At 43.0% G+C, this 16,104-nt stretch overlaps 1 protein-coding gene across 1 annotated transcript; it reads right to left on the bottom strand.

Annotated features, from left to right (window-relative positions):
- Positions 1–4,043: 4,043 nt before the first annotated feature.
- C10H4orf17 (chromosome 10 C4orf17 homolog) lies at positions 4,044–15,773 on the bottom strand. The gene is made up of 8 exons (XM_054990416.1): positions 15,635–15,773; positions 13,548–13,742; positions 11,960–12,027; positions 10,631–10,783; positions 8,699–8,780; positions 6,690–6,858; positions 4,575–4,618; positions 4,044–4,264 (listed from the first exon to the last, which is right to left on the bottom strand). Exons 1-8 carry the CDS (start codon positions 15,771–15,773, stop codon positions 4,044–4,046), a joined length of 1,071 nt encoding a protein of 356 aa, XP_054846391.1.
- Positions 15,774–16,104: the final 331 nt, after the last annotated feature.

Genomic DNA, 16,104 nt, shown 5'->3' with positions numbered 1-16,104 from the left:
GTCTTAGAGGGAGTATCTCTCATTTCTGTACTCTGACTTGTTTGCTGGTTCTTTTGGTGGAGCACTCAAGTCAGCAGAAAAGCAGGTGCACTTGAGTATTGGGTGGAAGGGGAATTGGAGGGCATAGGCATTACTTTTCCTTTATGCAACTTTGAGTAGGATATCAGACTGCTTGTTGTGCATCAGTTTAGAACACTCAAGATTAGGACTTGGATCTTGTGTGGCATTTCAAAAGCGGCTCTTCTCCCCCATTTCTACTGTGGCATCTCAGAATTCCCCTGTAATGATTTTTGTTTTTAAACCTGCCCATGAATGTTTATTTGCAGCTCCTTCTTACATTACCTTACAACTTTTACCTCGGGAGGGCACTGGTCACAACCAACACTCCTTTTTCTTTCATACACACAGTGCTTCAGGTGTTCTCTATTTTATCCAGGCGTATACCTCAAGAACACCTTATGTGCTAACACCACACGTTGCGTCTCGCCCTGTTTGTGTGACCTACATATACACCTTCCCAAAAGGTTTTTGCTGCCACCAAAGGCTTTCACCCTAGATCTCTTCTGTTTAACTGGTATTATAGGAAGGCTTGTTATAGATGGTAGTATGACAGAAAGGCCAGGCATGAGGGGGGTTGTGAGGTAAAAAAGGGATCCTTTTTTGCATAACCAAAAGTAGAATTTATTTATAAAAATGTATGATGATTGCAGTTTTTAAAAAATTATATATCTTTTCCCAATTTTACAAACAAGTAAATTATACATTATTCTCAAATCACAGATTAGTTGTGTCATGAAAAAGATAATACAACGCAATACATAGGGATTAATACCATCCCTTCTGCTAATTTGTCAAATTAGTCCAATATAACTATAAACAAATGGATCAGAGAGAGATGAATGTTTTGTGTTGCTTGTATAGCTTAAAAATGGTAACCATTGTTAAAAAATGTGAACTGATAATACGGATTTTTTTTATAGATTTGAAGATGGTCAGAGATTTTACCCATGATAAAGACATCCCATAGCTTCTTGTACCAGTTTGACATAGGTGGTAGATTCTTCTTTTTCCAGGATGAAGCTGTCAACATTTTTGCAGCAGAAAGCATAATAAAGATCAAGCTTTCCTAGTGGAGGGAATCGTGGTATCTTCCCAAAGACATAAGAAAATGGTTTCAGGACGTTTAGGGACTTTATATCCAGTTACCTTTTTAATATGTAAAATAATTGAGTCCCAATAAAATTGAACTTTGGGACATTTCCACCAGGAGTGGAAATAATCTTCAATTAAACCACAATGTGTCCAACAGAGAGGATGAATGTCTGGATTAATATGGTGCTACTGAAGAGGTGTCATATACCACCTTGCAATTAATTTTAAAGAAATTTAATATTGCTTTAGATTGTAAGATTTTTCCTGACCATATAGTTTCCCATTGGGTATCAGACAAAGTGATACTGTAATCTTTATGCCATTTTGCCTGATATAGTAAGGGAGAGTTCCCTTCCTTTGAACTGAGAATCTCATACATTTTTGAAATTAGGCCTTTTTGAAGTGTTCAAAGTTGCTTTAGAAGGCATTCAAAATTTGTTAGATAATGCTTGCTTCCTGATATAATCTTGCGACTTTCCATGGCTGCAGAGTTTTGATGAGTATATTGGTTTCAGAATACGTTCATAAACTTGGTTTCAAAAACAGTTGTATATTCTGAAAGGTAAATTCAGAGACCCGGTCGCAAAGCCTAATTTTCCAAACAGATCCTCGCTAACAGAGCAAATACTCCTCTCATCCACATAGACATGGATTCACTCAGGCCTTTCCACACAGCTTGCCTGACCTAGATAGAATAACCTCTCTCTAAAGTACATATAGACTGACCCAGGCTTACATACAGTTTGCCTGATTTAGCCAGAATTTCTCAGAACTCCATATAGATTAATTGAACTTGTCAGAATGAGTCTCCTTTCAGGCTTCTATACAGTTTGGCTAACTAAACCAGAAAGAATACTTTTCCTTGGCACTCTGTCTAAAAACTGTAGTTCACTCTGCCCCCTGGTGTATAGCCACCATCCAATCATATCACACTCCACTCACCCATCCAGCCCCTCCTCCTTTTCTCAGAGGAGTGAAGTTAAACCCACAATAAATATGAAAAAAAACATATTAACCACCAGAAATAAAAGACAGGATCTCATGTGCAAAACATCATATCCCCCTTCCCTGAGCAGTTACCTGGAGGTCCAGGGATGCTGGATAAGGGGCTACAGTTTGGTGCATATACAGCACTTCCTGCTTGCACATGGTCTTTGGGTCTCAGCACAGACTTCTTGAGAAGTGCATAGGGAAACTTGAAATGATATTTAAACTGACTAAGTTACAATATCTTATAATGACTAATATTTGGCATAGGGCAGAATAGCCTTTTGCGTTTATTTTGCAATTCCATCAATTAACCAAGATGGGTAGCTGTGTTAATCTGTCTGAATCAGCAGAAAAGAACAAGAGTCCAGTAGCACCTATAAAATGAACACAATTTGTGGTAGGGTATGAGCGTTCGTGAGCCACAGCTCACTTCTTCAGATACATCAATTAACCAGTTCAGTTTTCTGTTTATTCCAGGTTTCATTTGCATGGAATAAATATTGAATTAAACTTGCATGAATAATTCTCGAGACTTTCCATTGAGTACTGGAATGTGGTGCTATGTTGCATGATTGTAATATGTAGGCAGAATAGTGGTGTACTAACAACTTGAGTAGATTAGAAAACAGGTACAGGAACCATTTTTTACTATTGGTTGAGCTCACTTAAATAGCAGAATGCAAGAGAGTCCTTTCAGAAATGCCAAATATTGAAAAATTACATTGTAATGACTGCCAGCTTCGCTTTGTGTATGTCTACGAGAGAATACACTGTTCTGAATTTATCCAAACTCTATTCACTCTCAAGATAAGGCAGAATTTCAGACAAGCATCTCTGGAACTCTTTCATTTACTTGTTAGGCAATGTTTGTCTGCAGAATTCAGATTTATAAATTGCCTTCTAGGGAATGTCATGGTGGTATGCAAACAGATCACAGTCCATGTTTGCAATTCATCCTAGAGCTTGAAAACCTTTTAATGGGCCAGATTGTATTGGATTCCTGCTAATGTTATGTCTTTGTATGTATTCACCCTATGGCATTGTTTATGGAAATGTTCTTGATTGACTGTGCTAATCTCATACTGTGTAATCCGCCTTGAGTCTCCATGAGAAAGGCAGACTATAAATGACGTAAATAAATAAAATAAATAAATGCTGCCCATGGAGAGATCCCGGGAACAGTATTTGAGGAGGCATTTTGAACTGAAGCAAGAAGAAACAGGAAAGGAAGTTGTGCTCTTAGGCCAGAACTCCTTCTACCCACAGAAATGCTCTACTGAATCCAAGCTTCTGTCATTATACTGTACATTCATTATAGCTACTCATGGAATTAATACACCTTTTCTTGTGTAATTCTCATGGAACAGCTACATGGAAGTTACTGCCTTGGCATTCTTTGTCTTGGTTCTAACTGAACTCCATTGACCACAGTAGATTGGCATGGTACTATAGGATTATAATGCAGTTCCTTTGATGGATATTACAGAGCTAAGTGTGAAAGAAAATCAGATAACCTATATTGAGTTGATGTATCATGATGAGTCTCAGGGTGGGCCTGTGGCGCATTAACTGTGAAGTGTGTTCAGACTCTAAAAGTTGTAGAGAAATGGATCCACGCTGTCCATGAAAATATCAATGATGTCTTCTCATATCAAATATCAGATGCATGTCATGAAATCTTGCAAGAGAGGAAAAAATAAATTTATTAACATTTTGTTTACCATTTCAATATGCTAACAATCAAGGAAGTTTGGAATAGTCTGTATTTATGTGCTTATGCATAAACACTCCACAGGTAATACCAAAGATCTAAATGTGGAGACCACAGATCCTTGTCTAAAAGAGTTGGGAGACTGACCTGATTGTGCAGGATTGACCATGTATCTTCCAAAAGGTCTTCTTCACAGGTTCTTCGGAGGCTTATTTTGTTCTGCATTACGTTGTGGCCGCTTACCACGAGACCTGGTATAGAGCAGCTGGCTGTTGGTTTGTGGTATTCTTGGAGAGGTCTGCTTGCTTTCCTGAATTTTGGGTATGGTGGGAGAATGATCTAAGGGCAGCGAGTCCACAGTTGGGATTCTGATTTTCTCTTTCCTTGTGAGCAAATGATCTCTTCCCCTATCTGAAATATATATTACATTACATTACATTATACCAGTGAGAAGTTTATGGTGGGAAAATTTGTCCATGGATCTTGGAACATAGAGCTTTATCACTAAAACAAAAGCTCGTTGCAATCCTAAGAGTTTTACCCTTCTAAATCTATTAATTTGCATGGGATTAGATGACTAACTCTGCATAGGATTGCACTGACAGTGTCTCTCAGGTGGCAGGCTGATTAAGTTCCCACAGTTTTATGTTAAAATCCGTCTATGTTACTTTTGAATGTACAGTCTCCTGTCCATTAAAGTTCTAAAATTTAAAACACATACCTGATCTTGTTCCTGTACTGGCTGTTGATCCTTCGTTTATATTCCTAAACAGAAGAAAGAAGGCTTGCATATTCTCTATCCAGTAGGTGCAACACAATTTAAGAGGAGAGAGGAGGAAATTCAACACATGCAGAGATCAAGTGTTAGTTAACTAAAAAGAAACATTGGGTTGGAGCCTGCCAGCTTTTCCACTGCTGGAAAAGGGAGGAGGGGTCCCTGTTACAGATATAAAATTTCCAGAAATTATGACGCTGTGGAAGGAGGAGGGTTTTTTCCTATTTTTCCCCCCAGAAAAAAAGGAAATTTGGGAAGAAATTGAAATAACATGCAGTACTTACTGTCCAATCAAACCTGAACTAATTTGACTGCATTAATACCATAAAATGCATCATTTATAACTTACTTAACATAGAAAAATTGAGGTGTTTGACATATTTATGGAATTTAAAAATTATAAATGCATTTGTTTTTACAGGCAAAAATGCTAATATACCCCAACACTTGAGAGAAAACTGCAAGCTAATGCATCCTATGCTATCTTAGCACTTGTATCTTAAATTTTGTTATCTGAAAAGTGGAAAAATAGGGAGTTAAACAGAAAACAAGCTTTGCGATAAATAACAAAATAAATTTAGTTTGCTCAGATAAAGGGTCACAAACTCTCTCTTCAGTGTCTTCTGTGCTCTTTGTCAGAGCTCTGTCTCCTGTCCTTAATAGGGATCCCATTCCCCTGGTCAGGAGATCCCCTGCTCCCAGCCTCCACCCCCTGACACCACTTACCTGACCAACGAGGGGAGGGGAGAATATGCAGGGAACAGGCCTGGGAGCTCTGCAGCATGGTCCTGCATGCACCGGAGGACTTCCTTGTTGTGCCAGGAATTAATATGGTTATATTACAGGGGCAAATGAGGGTTAAAATGGCCCTGGAGGAACCCAAGCTGAGCGGCCTCTGCAGAACTGCAAGCCAACACTCCAGCACCCACATGGGGCACTAGCTCCCCCATCACTTTCTCCTACCAACTGGTAGTACATGAAGCACTTGATGATCTTACCCTGATGAGCACTGTTGCTGAGAGGTTCAAGCCAAGTGACTCCTGAGGCACCAGTAGAATTGCTGGGTATTGATTCTGCTTGTATCTGTCCAATCAAACCCGAACTTTGCTGGGTCTAGACACTTTCTCTTTCCCTGCTGCCTCCAGCAAGTGTCCTTGAAGGCCAGCTGGGTGGCTCAAAATGTATCCTTCTTGGGAACTGAGATGATTTCATTCTTTGTTCTGGCTAGCCTAAACCTAGCTTCTCCTCTTCACCCCCCTGGCTCCTTCGCGCCCAAACTTTAACGGTCCCTATCCTGATGGTGGTAACCTTCCCTATAACTAACGCTACTGACCCCATCCACGTCACTTCTGCCAAAATGTCAATTGGCAGGTAGATTCCCCAAGTTCTCCACAGCAAACACACAGGTGTAGTGATTGAAGTAACTTTATTAGAGATCCATCAAGTTCAAGGTGCTTAGACAACTGAATTGGCAGAAGTGATGTGGATGGGGTCAGTAGTGTTAGTTATAGGGAAGGTTCCTGCCATAGGGATAGGGACCGTTAAAGTTTGGGGGCAAAGGAGCCAGGGGGGTGAAGAGGAGAAGCTAGGTTTAGGCTAGACAGAACAAAGAATGAAATAATCTCAGTTTCCAAGAAGGATACATTTTGAGCCGGCCTTCAAGGACACTTGCTGGAGGCAGTGGGGAAAGAGAAAGTAAATACTTGCGAGATAACTTACTGCCTTAACATCAATAAGAAACTTCTCATGCTCTCAGAGGATCAGTACATAACACAGAATATATTCATGACAGATACGCAGACAGGCATATATGACACCACCAATGACCTTGTAGGGCGGTGGTCTACCTGGGCATTTATCTGTAAGTGAAATGACTTGTCAGCCTCTGTTGTATTATCAGCAATGCGCTCTCAGATGGTGGATGGCTGTACTGTTCTTGTGGGATTCTGAAATACACTTCTGGATAAACATTTAGGATGTGGCTCGGTCAAACAATGCAAAGGCTTCCTTGTGGTAGTATTCCATTTAAACGCTGTTCTGTAGTGATTTCTATGAATTTACCTAAGCTGTTTTTCTTCCTCTGTTGATTCTTTGGCTTTTGGCCCTTTCAGCATAGCCTGCAAATTTAGATGTGCCACTTCATTTCTACTCTGCACATTTTGCTGATGATAATTCAGCAGATCTCTGGTGGTGATGTCTGAACGTATGAAATTTGATATAAACTCCTTTTCTGAAACATCAAGGGGAGAGGAAAGTAGGTCTAATTTTTAAAATTCAGTTATTGAAAATAAGTATAATGTGTATAATGATGTTAAGAAAATGTCTATCATAGGACTCCTCTGTATGAATCATAGAATCATAGAGTTGGAAGGGACCTCTACTGTAGGGTCATCTACTCCAATTCCCTGCACAATGCAGGAAATTCATAAATACCACCCCACCCCCCGACTGCCCCAGTGACCTCTGCTCCATGCCCAGAAGATGGCGAAACACCTCCAGAATCCCTAGCCAAATCAGCCTGTGGAAAACCGCCAGCCGATCCCAAGGTGGCAATCAGCACCACCCTGGACATGCAAGAAGGGCCATGATAACCAAGCACTGATGCAACCCCTTCTGCCCTCCCCCTCATGATCTGCCCAGGCTCACAGAATCAGAACCATGCATGGAAGGGTGCCTCTGTTCTCTTTCAACAGCAGGGGATATTCTGCATGGGCATCCATTTCCACAACAAATGCCTTTTGAAAAATTGGAAAGAGGAATGGGGAATCCGTGAGAACTTCTAATTTTCACCTCCCCTACTACTTCCTTTTTTCCTTCCCTGAAAGCCCCCACAGCCTTCCCCCCATTCATGCCTCCTCCTCTCCTTCCCACCTACCAGCCAATCTACTCCCTGCCCCTGTACTTCATTTTCCCCTCCTTCCCTACCCCTGGCAGCCTCTACCTAGGAAAACTGTGGCCCAGCTTCATGGTGCTGATTGCCAGAATGGGCCCAGTTGCACAGTGGGGAACCTGCAAAGACCTTATGGGGGGGGCAAAAACACAGTTTAAAAACAGTCTAGGACTGCCAATGAACATAAACACAAACTTAATTAAAAGCAGTCTTAAATAAAAATGTTTTCATTTGTTTCCTGAAGATCAGCAGTGAGGGAGAAGCACACCTCTCTGGGTATGCCGCTCCATAATCGTGAGGCTGCCACTAAAAAGGACCTCTCTTGTGTACCCACCAGGTGAACTTCTTTAGCTGATGGATAATCAGGACAGCTTTCCTCTGTGATCCTAATTTCTGGGCAGGAACGTATGGGAGAAGACAGTCTTTCAAATGCACTGTAGAGCTTTAAAGGCCAAAACCAACACCTTGAATTGCACTCAGAAGCAGATTGGTAGCTAGTGTAATTGCTGTAGTACTACGGTCACAAAGGGATCCCATTTCCCCAGTGGGAGTGGGGGATCCCCTGCTTTCACCCTCTGCCCCCCACCTCCACTGACCTGGCCAGCGGGGGAGGAAGGCATGGGAACAGGACTCCCAGACATGCTCTTGAGGCAGTGCAACAGCGTCACTCCTGGGAGTGATGTCATTGTGTCCCTCCGAGAGCTCTCCTGTGCTTTGCAGCAGGCCGATTTGGGCCCCCAACAGGCCTATTTTGGCCCATTTGAAGCCCAAATTGGCCTGCTGTAAAGTGCGCACTCTTGGGGCAGCACAACAGCATCACTCCTGGGAGTAGGGATGCCAGACCCCCGCCCCTGCCCCCACACCCCGCTAAACACTCGGAAATATAGCATCTTTCTAGCACGATTTCTGAATTGTGCTAGAAAGACACTATACTTCTGGGTGTTTAGTGAACATTTAGCACAACGCCGGGACACGCCAAGGGCGTGTGGATTTGCCTGGTGTTTGGCCACAGTAAAAAAAAAAAAAGATAGTCAATTGACAATATTTGATTGATTGATTGATTGATTGATTGATTGATTGATTGATTGATTGATTGATTGATTGATTGATTGATTGATTGATTGATTGATTGATTGATTGATTGATTGGCATACCAATCCTAATTCATTCTTCTTCTTACCTTTGAGACTTGCCTTTGACACCCAGTCCTGGATCACTGCAATGGAATCTATTTGTAAAATATCACGAAGCTTTCCTAGGATCTGGGACAAATCAAAGTGATACAAATGAAAATGTGCCCGTAGATTAGATAGATTTATTGTACAAATATTTTTTTCTTTTTTGGAAAAAAATGTTCAAGGTTGGCCCAAATTCAGTGACATATCAGGAGAGAATTAAATTACATACATGTGCATATTTCCAAAACTAAGCCAAGTTTTGTTAGAATTCTCTTAGCTCAGGCTACATACAGTGAGCCAAAGTTAAAGCCAAAATTGCATGTGAGTATGACACAGATTCATGATGCTGCCTTATACTGCAGGATTTGAGTCTAGTGGCACCTTAGAGACCAGCAAGATTCTCAGGGTATAAGCTTTTGAGAGTCAGAGCTCCCTTCTTCAGTCTGAACTTCAAACAATTCAGGGACAAAACTATACAATCAGTCTTCAAGTGGTGGGTGTGACCCACCTGAGAATTGCATGCTGACCTAACCTGAGTCACAGCATTGGCATCACCACCATGATCAGACAGGGTGACCAGCTGCAATGGAGGACAGACCTCCTGTACCTCTAATATGTACATAAAAGGAGGGATCTCCGCAAGGCTGTTTTGATGCGGAGGTAAAAGAATTTATCAACATTCCCTTTTCCTGCATCTGTTTGGTACAGAAGCCATGCCTGTCAAATCTGGTCAAACTAGGAACCAAAACCAGGATGAATGATAGATAATAAAAACTAAAGGTGGGTTCCATGTTACACATATTTAGAAGTGAATTGTAGGTCAGTGAAATATGTTATTCCAGAGCATCATCTGCAAGGATTTTACAAAATGCAGTATTACATTGTTTCCTTTAGCATCCCTCAGTTTTGCAGTTTGAGAACCATCCATCCTTGGCTAAAAGGAATTTTTTTAAAATTTAAGTTATTTATAGTCCTCTTTTCGCACTGAGACTCAAGAAGGATAACAGGTCTACCATTTTTTCTGCAGAAACAGCCCAGGTTGAAATTTGAAATGGGTAATTGAGAATAACAACAACGTTTGATTTATATACCGCCCTTCAGATCAACTTAATGCCCACTCAGAGTGGTTTACAAAGTATGTCACAATTATGCCCACAACAAAGCACCCTGTGGGGTGGGTGGGGCTGAGAGAGCTCCAGAGAACTGTGACTAGCCCAAGGTCACCCAGCTGGCTTCAAGTGGAGGAGTGGGGAATCAAACCCGACTCTCCAGATTAGAGACCTGTGCTCTTAACCACTACACCAAACTGCTTTGCCTTTCATGGGTTTTGACTACTCATTTGACTTCTGTGAAAAGAGCTTGTACTAACAACGGCCAATGAAAAATATCTTTAAAATTGTAGTTTTAGGTGGGTAGATGTGTTGGTCTGCAGTAGAACAGCAGGATTTGAGTCCAGTGGTACCTTAGGGACCAACAAGATCCTCAGAGTCAGAGCTCCCTTCTTCAGACATGAGTCCCTCAGCCTTTATATCCCAGCCGAATGGGGGGGTGTTACAAGGGAGGGCATCTGGATGTAAAGGTACAACGCAGCTTGACTGGATGGGAGGGGTGGAGCAAAGGAAGATGTCGGGATGTAAACGTGCAGTTAGCATCTGTAGTGAGATAAGAATCCTAAGTCTCTGTTCAGCCCTGGGGAGTCCATTGTTCTGAATCTGTTAATGAATTCAATTTCAGCAGTCTCATGTTATAATCACCCCTTTAAAATTGTAATCTTTCTCTGTCAGTCTAGTACTGCCACCAACAATTTCATATCCCATTTTTTTTAAACTGATTAGTTGGATACAATTGCAAGATCTAAATGTCTTCCTCCTCTTTTCTCGAACTAAACAAAAATGTGTGACACAGGAAAGAACCACTTACTAATGGCCTCTTACTTTTATTTCATTGTCCAGATAGGTTGAGCTATAATTCATATTCTCTATGATTTCTGGTCTGTAACGGAGGGCCAGGGCTGGTGAAAGGGCACGAACGTCAGGAGCAGGCATAGTCTGTGACTTTTCTGGAATATGTTTTCTCAGAGGATCACCCTGATTATAAATCAGCACATAAAAAGATGCAAGTGATATAGATGGAAACAATAAAAATACTACATCAACTGACGTGTAGCAATTGTAAATGTTGCCAGACATCGAAGACCTGAGTCCAACACTAGAGGGTCACCTCTGACATGCCTAGTAAGTCTGGATTAACCATTATGTTAACTATGCTATAATGTAGGGTTCTAGTCATATTTGTCCCCTTATTATGAAGAACGCACTACTCTGCTCTGTAGTAGCCTTCCTTTCCAAATTTATTATGTAACAAAGAGACTGTAATTTTAGGTGCAAGTAATTGCCCCCAAGCATATATGCAAGCAGGTCCTTTGAGAGAATGTTTGGGCCCCAGGTAAAGAATATGGACTTTCCTAGTCAGTTTTGCCTCTTGATCACTACACATTTCCTTTCCTCTTCCCCCATGCCTTCTGAGTTAGTAGGAGGGGAAAGGAGTTCCCCTCTGCAGAGGGCACCTTCAAGCACAACTGAAAACCCAGACCCAAAAAATCTTAGCCTCCCCAGCTGTCTTGCAGGTTTTGTGTAGGCCGAACATGAACTCTCACAGAAGTGAATGGAGAGGTTATAGCTCTTGGATAATTAAGAGTTCTGAAATATACTATTGCAGGGGTTGGCAGTATACAAAATATGCATCCCCGTGCCAAGACTTTTCTAGAGTTTGTCTAAGCATGAGTGCCTGGCCGGAGAATCCTGTATTAGCATGGGGAAGCACAAGCTATGGGAAGGCCTATCACCCACCTCTTGGACAGGGGATGCCTTTGATTTGGTCCTTGTGAGGGGCAAGCAGTAATGTACAATGCTCTGGCATACAGCCACATGCAGTGTGGCAAGAAGCGCTTGATGAGATTTACCCCTCAGCTCACCCCACTGCTGCTGCTTCTCATTCCTCCACTGGGTCCAGGGGCAAAAGATCTGGAGTGCTAGAAACAACCCACAGACCTTCCACTGCCTCCATTACATTCAAATAGACAGTGAGGGCCACTAGAAGCATGTGCAAGCCCCATTGGAATGAATGTGAGATGTGGAAAAGCAGAGAGGTTTTCCATGCTTATTGGACATTGGTGCAAGGATTCATAGAGTCAAAGCCTGAGATGAGAAATCCTGATAGTCTGAATTATGAAGCTTAGTAAGGCCCATCTCATTAGTCATTACCTTTCTGTTTAAAATGAGCGTGTTCCCTGTTCTTTTGGGGAGTTGTGCAATGTCTTCTTTCATAGCATCTAGAATGCAAAGATTTTTAATGAGACTTTGGGCTTTTTCACACTCTCGATTTATTCGTAATGTTCTTAGCAGTTGATCCCCAAACACTGGAATCAGTTTCGGTATGGTTCTTCACATCTGCCTTCCCTTTGCATTTTTACAGTTGTGGAGTTGGTTTATTTTGTTCTGCACATGTCTTAAATCATCAGGATTTTTGAGCAAGGGCGGGTGTTGTCATCACTGGTAGCATCTATGGTGATGTCACAGTAGCACCTTTTTTTGTGCATGCTGATACTGCTAGATCAATATAAGGGTTGAATTTTTAAAAAACTGAAAATATACACATGGAGAAGTCTTTGTATGAGGGTGCTTAAAAGGATAACAGCTCCACCCCCCCCCTACCTAAATCCCTCCACTTACTGTCCAAACTGGAGAGCTCTGCCTGGGCTGACCCAAAGCCAGGAGGCAGAGAGGCCAGCAAAATGACTTCTGTTGGGACACAGCCCAGAGCAGCTGTGGCTCAGGGCCAGATCAAGGGGGGGGGGCAGGGGAGGTAGTCTGCCCCCGGCACGGCCAAAGAGGGGGCACCGGGCGCAGCTGCCAGCTGCCAGGAGTGCACCGGCGGCAGCGCAGGCAGCTGAGTGGCCACCCACGCCATTCACCTACCCAGCAGGACAGGGAGCGTGCGGCAAGCTGGCCACCCCCTCAGCCAGGCAGGTGAATGGCACAGAGAGCTGGGAGGCCACCTGTGCCACTCACCTGCCCCACTGAGGGGGCAGCCAGCTTGCCCCGCGCTCCCTGTCTTGCGGGGCAGGCGAATGGCGTGGGCGACCTCCCAGCTCTCTGTGCCATTTGCCTGCCCGGCTGAGGGGGCGGCCAGCTTGCCAAGTGCTCCCTGTCCTGCTGGGCAAGCGAGTGGCATGGAGGGCTGGGAGGGCAGCCAGACTTGGGTTGTCCCGGGTGCCGGGAACCCTAGATCCGGCCCTGCTGTGGCTATGTGCTTTTCAAACTCTGCTGCTTTTCCTGGCACCAGAAGTGGCTACCCCCCTCTCCTGGCCAGCTTATATCTCTGCAAGGAAAGGGGTTAGACTAGAGACTTACTCTTTTTAAAAAAAAGAAATCTGGGAATTCAGAGAACCTGCTACACTGAATAGTAGGTCAATATAGCAATATGAAACTGACAATTAAAAAGATCAAAACAAAACCAGAAAGGGGGAAAGGAAGTTGGCGGGAAGAGTGGTTCAATGATGATGAATGTCCAGTTATTGAAAAGTGGGTTGAAGGTGGATGGAAATGGGTTGGACAAACAAAACTGAAGAAAACATTACGCAAAAGGAAAAAATCAACTCAAAATTGACTTCCAAAAAAAGAACAGAGGGTAAAAATGGAGCCAGAACTGTGCAGAACCCCCCCCCCCCTTAGCGTGTGCAGCAGCACCCTCCTCCTTGTGCCATCTTAAGTAGTTACTTGAGTGGCTTGTCTGGAAAACCAGTCCTGAACCCATTTGCTGCTTCTTTCTTTATTAAGTGAGCCTACTTACGTGAAATTGGCTTTGGGAAACTTTTCTTTCTGCTAGTGAGAGATGGCAGGCTTGGTGTGGTGGTTTCAGAAAAAGGACATCCCACAGCTGTTCTAGTGCACACGAGACTCTGACGCTGTTCTATCTCTGGCATTATGAAATGTCCTGAAGAATTGCCTGAATCTCTCACAACACAGACGGGTACATTGTTTAATCCTAGACAAAAAAGGAGAGTTTATAATTAGGTGCCTGGTAAATTCTTCCCAGTTGTATGATTGGGTTTGGTGTACGGACGCAGTGCAGATGTGGGTTGCAAACCACAGTATCTGGTTCACATGTGCATGTACACCCCTAAATTATGCATCACTTGGAGCTGGTTCACACCTGAATGCGGCATTTGACAGTAACAGTAGATGATTTCTTACATGACAGGACGAGTCATTGCCGATTAATCACAAACTGAATTTTCATTTCACTCACCATCTGATCCAACACAATGTTTTTCAATGGGGACAGTTCATAAATAAAATTGAAGGTCATCCTATGAATATTCAGATAACAACATCCGGTAATCCACATTCCTGTGTGAACCAACACTGAATGTGTCACAGCTAAATATGCCAGCTGTCTTCATTAAAAATACTATGTTTGAGCTGCCATTAAAATGAAGTATGTGGACTCAGGAGCATCATTCCCTTGGGCATCATTTGATATTGTTAGCAACAAAGACTCTTGCGTGAACCGACCCCTGATTAGGAACCCTAAGAAGAAAGCCGCAGCCTGATGAATCATCAGAGTCTAGCTTACTAAGCCCCACTGATTGATTAGTGGCAGCTTGCTGTGTTCTGTTAAGCTTTTTTATCTTTCAGCCCAGCACTTAACTTGTATTGCTAATGGTACCTCATTGATCCCAAACAAGAGCCCGCAAATATTTATGAATGAGTCCTCTAGGAAGGGAGGGCAGGCAGCATGCTAAAGCCCGATCTCATCAGATCTCGGAAGCTAAGCAGGGCCACTACTTGGATGGGAGACCACCAAGGAAGACTCTGCAGAGGAAGGCAGTTGCAAACCACTTCTGCTTCTCACTTGCCTTGAAAGCCCCTTACTGAGGTTACCATCAGTTGGTTGCTATTTGATGGCCTGTGTGCGCATGTGCACTCCAGGAGGTATAATTAGGTAGCAAACCAACACTTTCTGCCATCGTTATCATACCTGGAATGACTTGACTTGAGAGCTTAGCTAGACAACACATTGTCCTTGTATCCCCCTCCCCATTTTCACCTGCCGACCTGATATGTACTGGGAGTTTGGTGCTCAGAATGGAATTCCCACCTGCCCTGGGTCTCTAATTCAGATCAGGGCTGTGGAGAGACAGGGATTAAGCCTTCCCCCACTGTAGTGTTTTCCTAACCTGAAATGGTCCTAGGAACCGATATTTTCCCTGTTGGGAAAAGTCTTCTCCAGTGAGGCAAATAGCAGCTTCCCTGGATTGTTTCACTTCATGAAAATGGTGCAGGAGGGGAAGGCTTAATCCAAGGCTCCCCTCAGCACCGTGATCCTGATCCAAATTGGTCCACTGTGTGCCTGGCAATTCAGTTCCAAAACCTGGATTTCCTAGCACTCATTTGATCAACGGGGCCCAGGGAGGGTAAAGGATATTATGTAGTTATGGCCTGAGTTCCAGAAACAAAGGACTGAGAATTCCAAAGCTCAAGGGGTCAGATAAGATGAGAAGCACAAGTTTCTTCCATAAGCCAGTTTATTGTTACTGGTATGTTACTGTTATCATTAATATGTTTCACTGTGCCTTCTTCCTTTTACTCATCCCCAGGGAGGTTTTGAAATGTTACTGGAAAAATTGGTGGTGGGTTTATTCAGGAGCCTTATTATAGGGGATCAGTTACTGAGGTTTGGAAAATGGGCCATTGCTTTTCATTATTCCCCTTGGAATCAATACCAGGTCTGCAACTGGAGACTTACTGGGATTGCTTTACATTCTGTATTGCTGCATATATTTGAGAGAGAGAGAGAGAGAGAATATTGCAATGAAATGTGTATTTTCTGTTCATTCAGAGACTGATCATATTAACCTTGAAAAGGCACTTTACCTTTAACGTGGCTCACTGGTCTGGGATGAGGGTTGTGTCTGCATAAAAAGGAACTAGTGTTACCCTCCTTGGGCCCTGGCTTTATAGATCCGATGAGGCTCAGCTGAGGCTCAGGTTGTGCTCTGAAATTGATATTCATCCTAGCGTTTCTATCTTTCCTGCAGTTATTGCGGAGGCAGCAGATTCCAGGAGCATTTCATCAGGTCTGCCCTAATGCTGAAATCACAGAGTAATGGACATAAAGAACACACATATTCGCAGGGCATTTTCATCCCTGAGTCATACTTTTTTGTCTGCTATTATAAAGCTCACATTGGCCATGCTGTGTCTTTGGTTTCTCATGTGGCATTGAGAGGCAAAAGAGCTGCTACTCATTGTGGAGAAGACACAGATGTTCCCCTGCATATGCAGAAACTCTTCTTTGCACACCTTGAGGAATCTAGAATCACAGCCATGTTGGTTGTCTGACA

This window comes from Eublepharis macularius, chromosome 10, assembly GCF_028583425.1.
Source record: "Eublepharis macularius isolate TG4126 chromosome 10, MPM_Emac_v1.0, whole genome shotgun sequence".
Taxonomy (NCBI): domain Eukaryota; kingdom Metazoa; phylum Chordata; class Lepidosauria; order Squamata; family Eublepharidae; genus Eublepharis; species Eublepharis macularius.
This window is presented reverse-complemented; position numbering and strand designations above follow the sequence as displayed.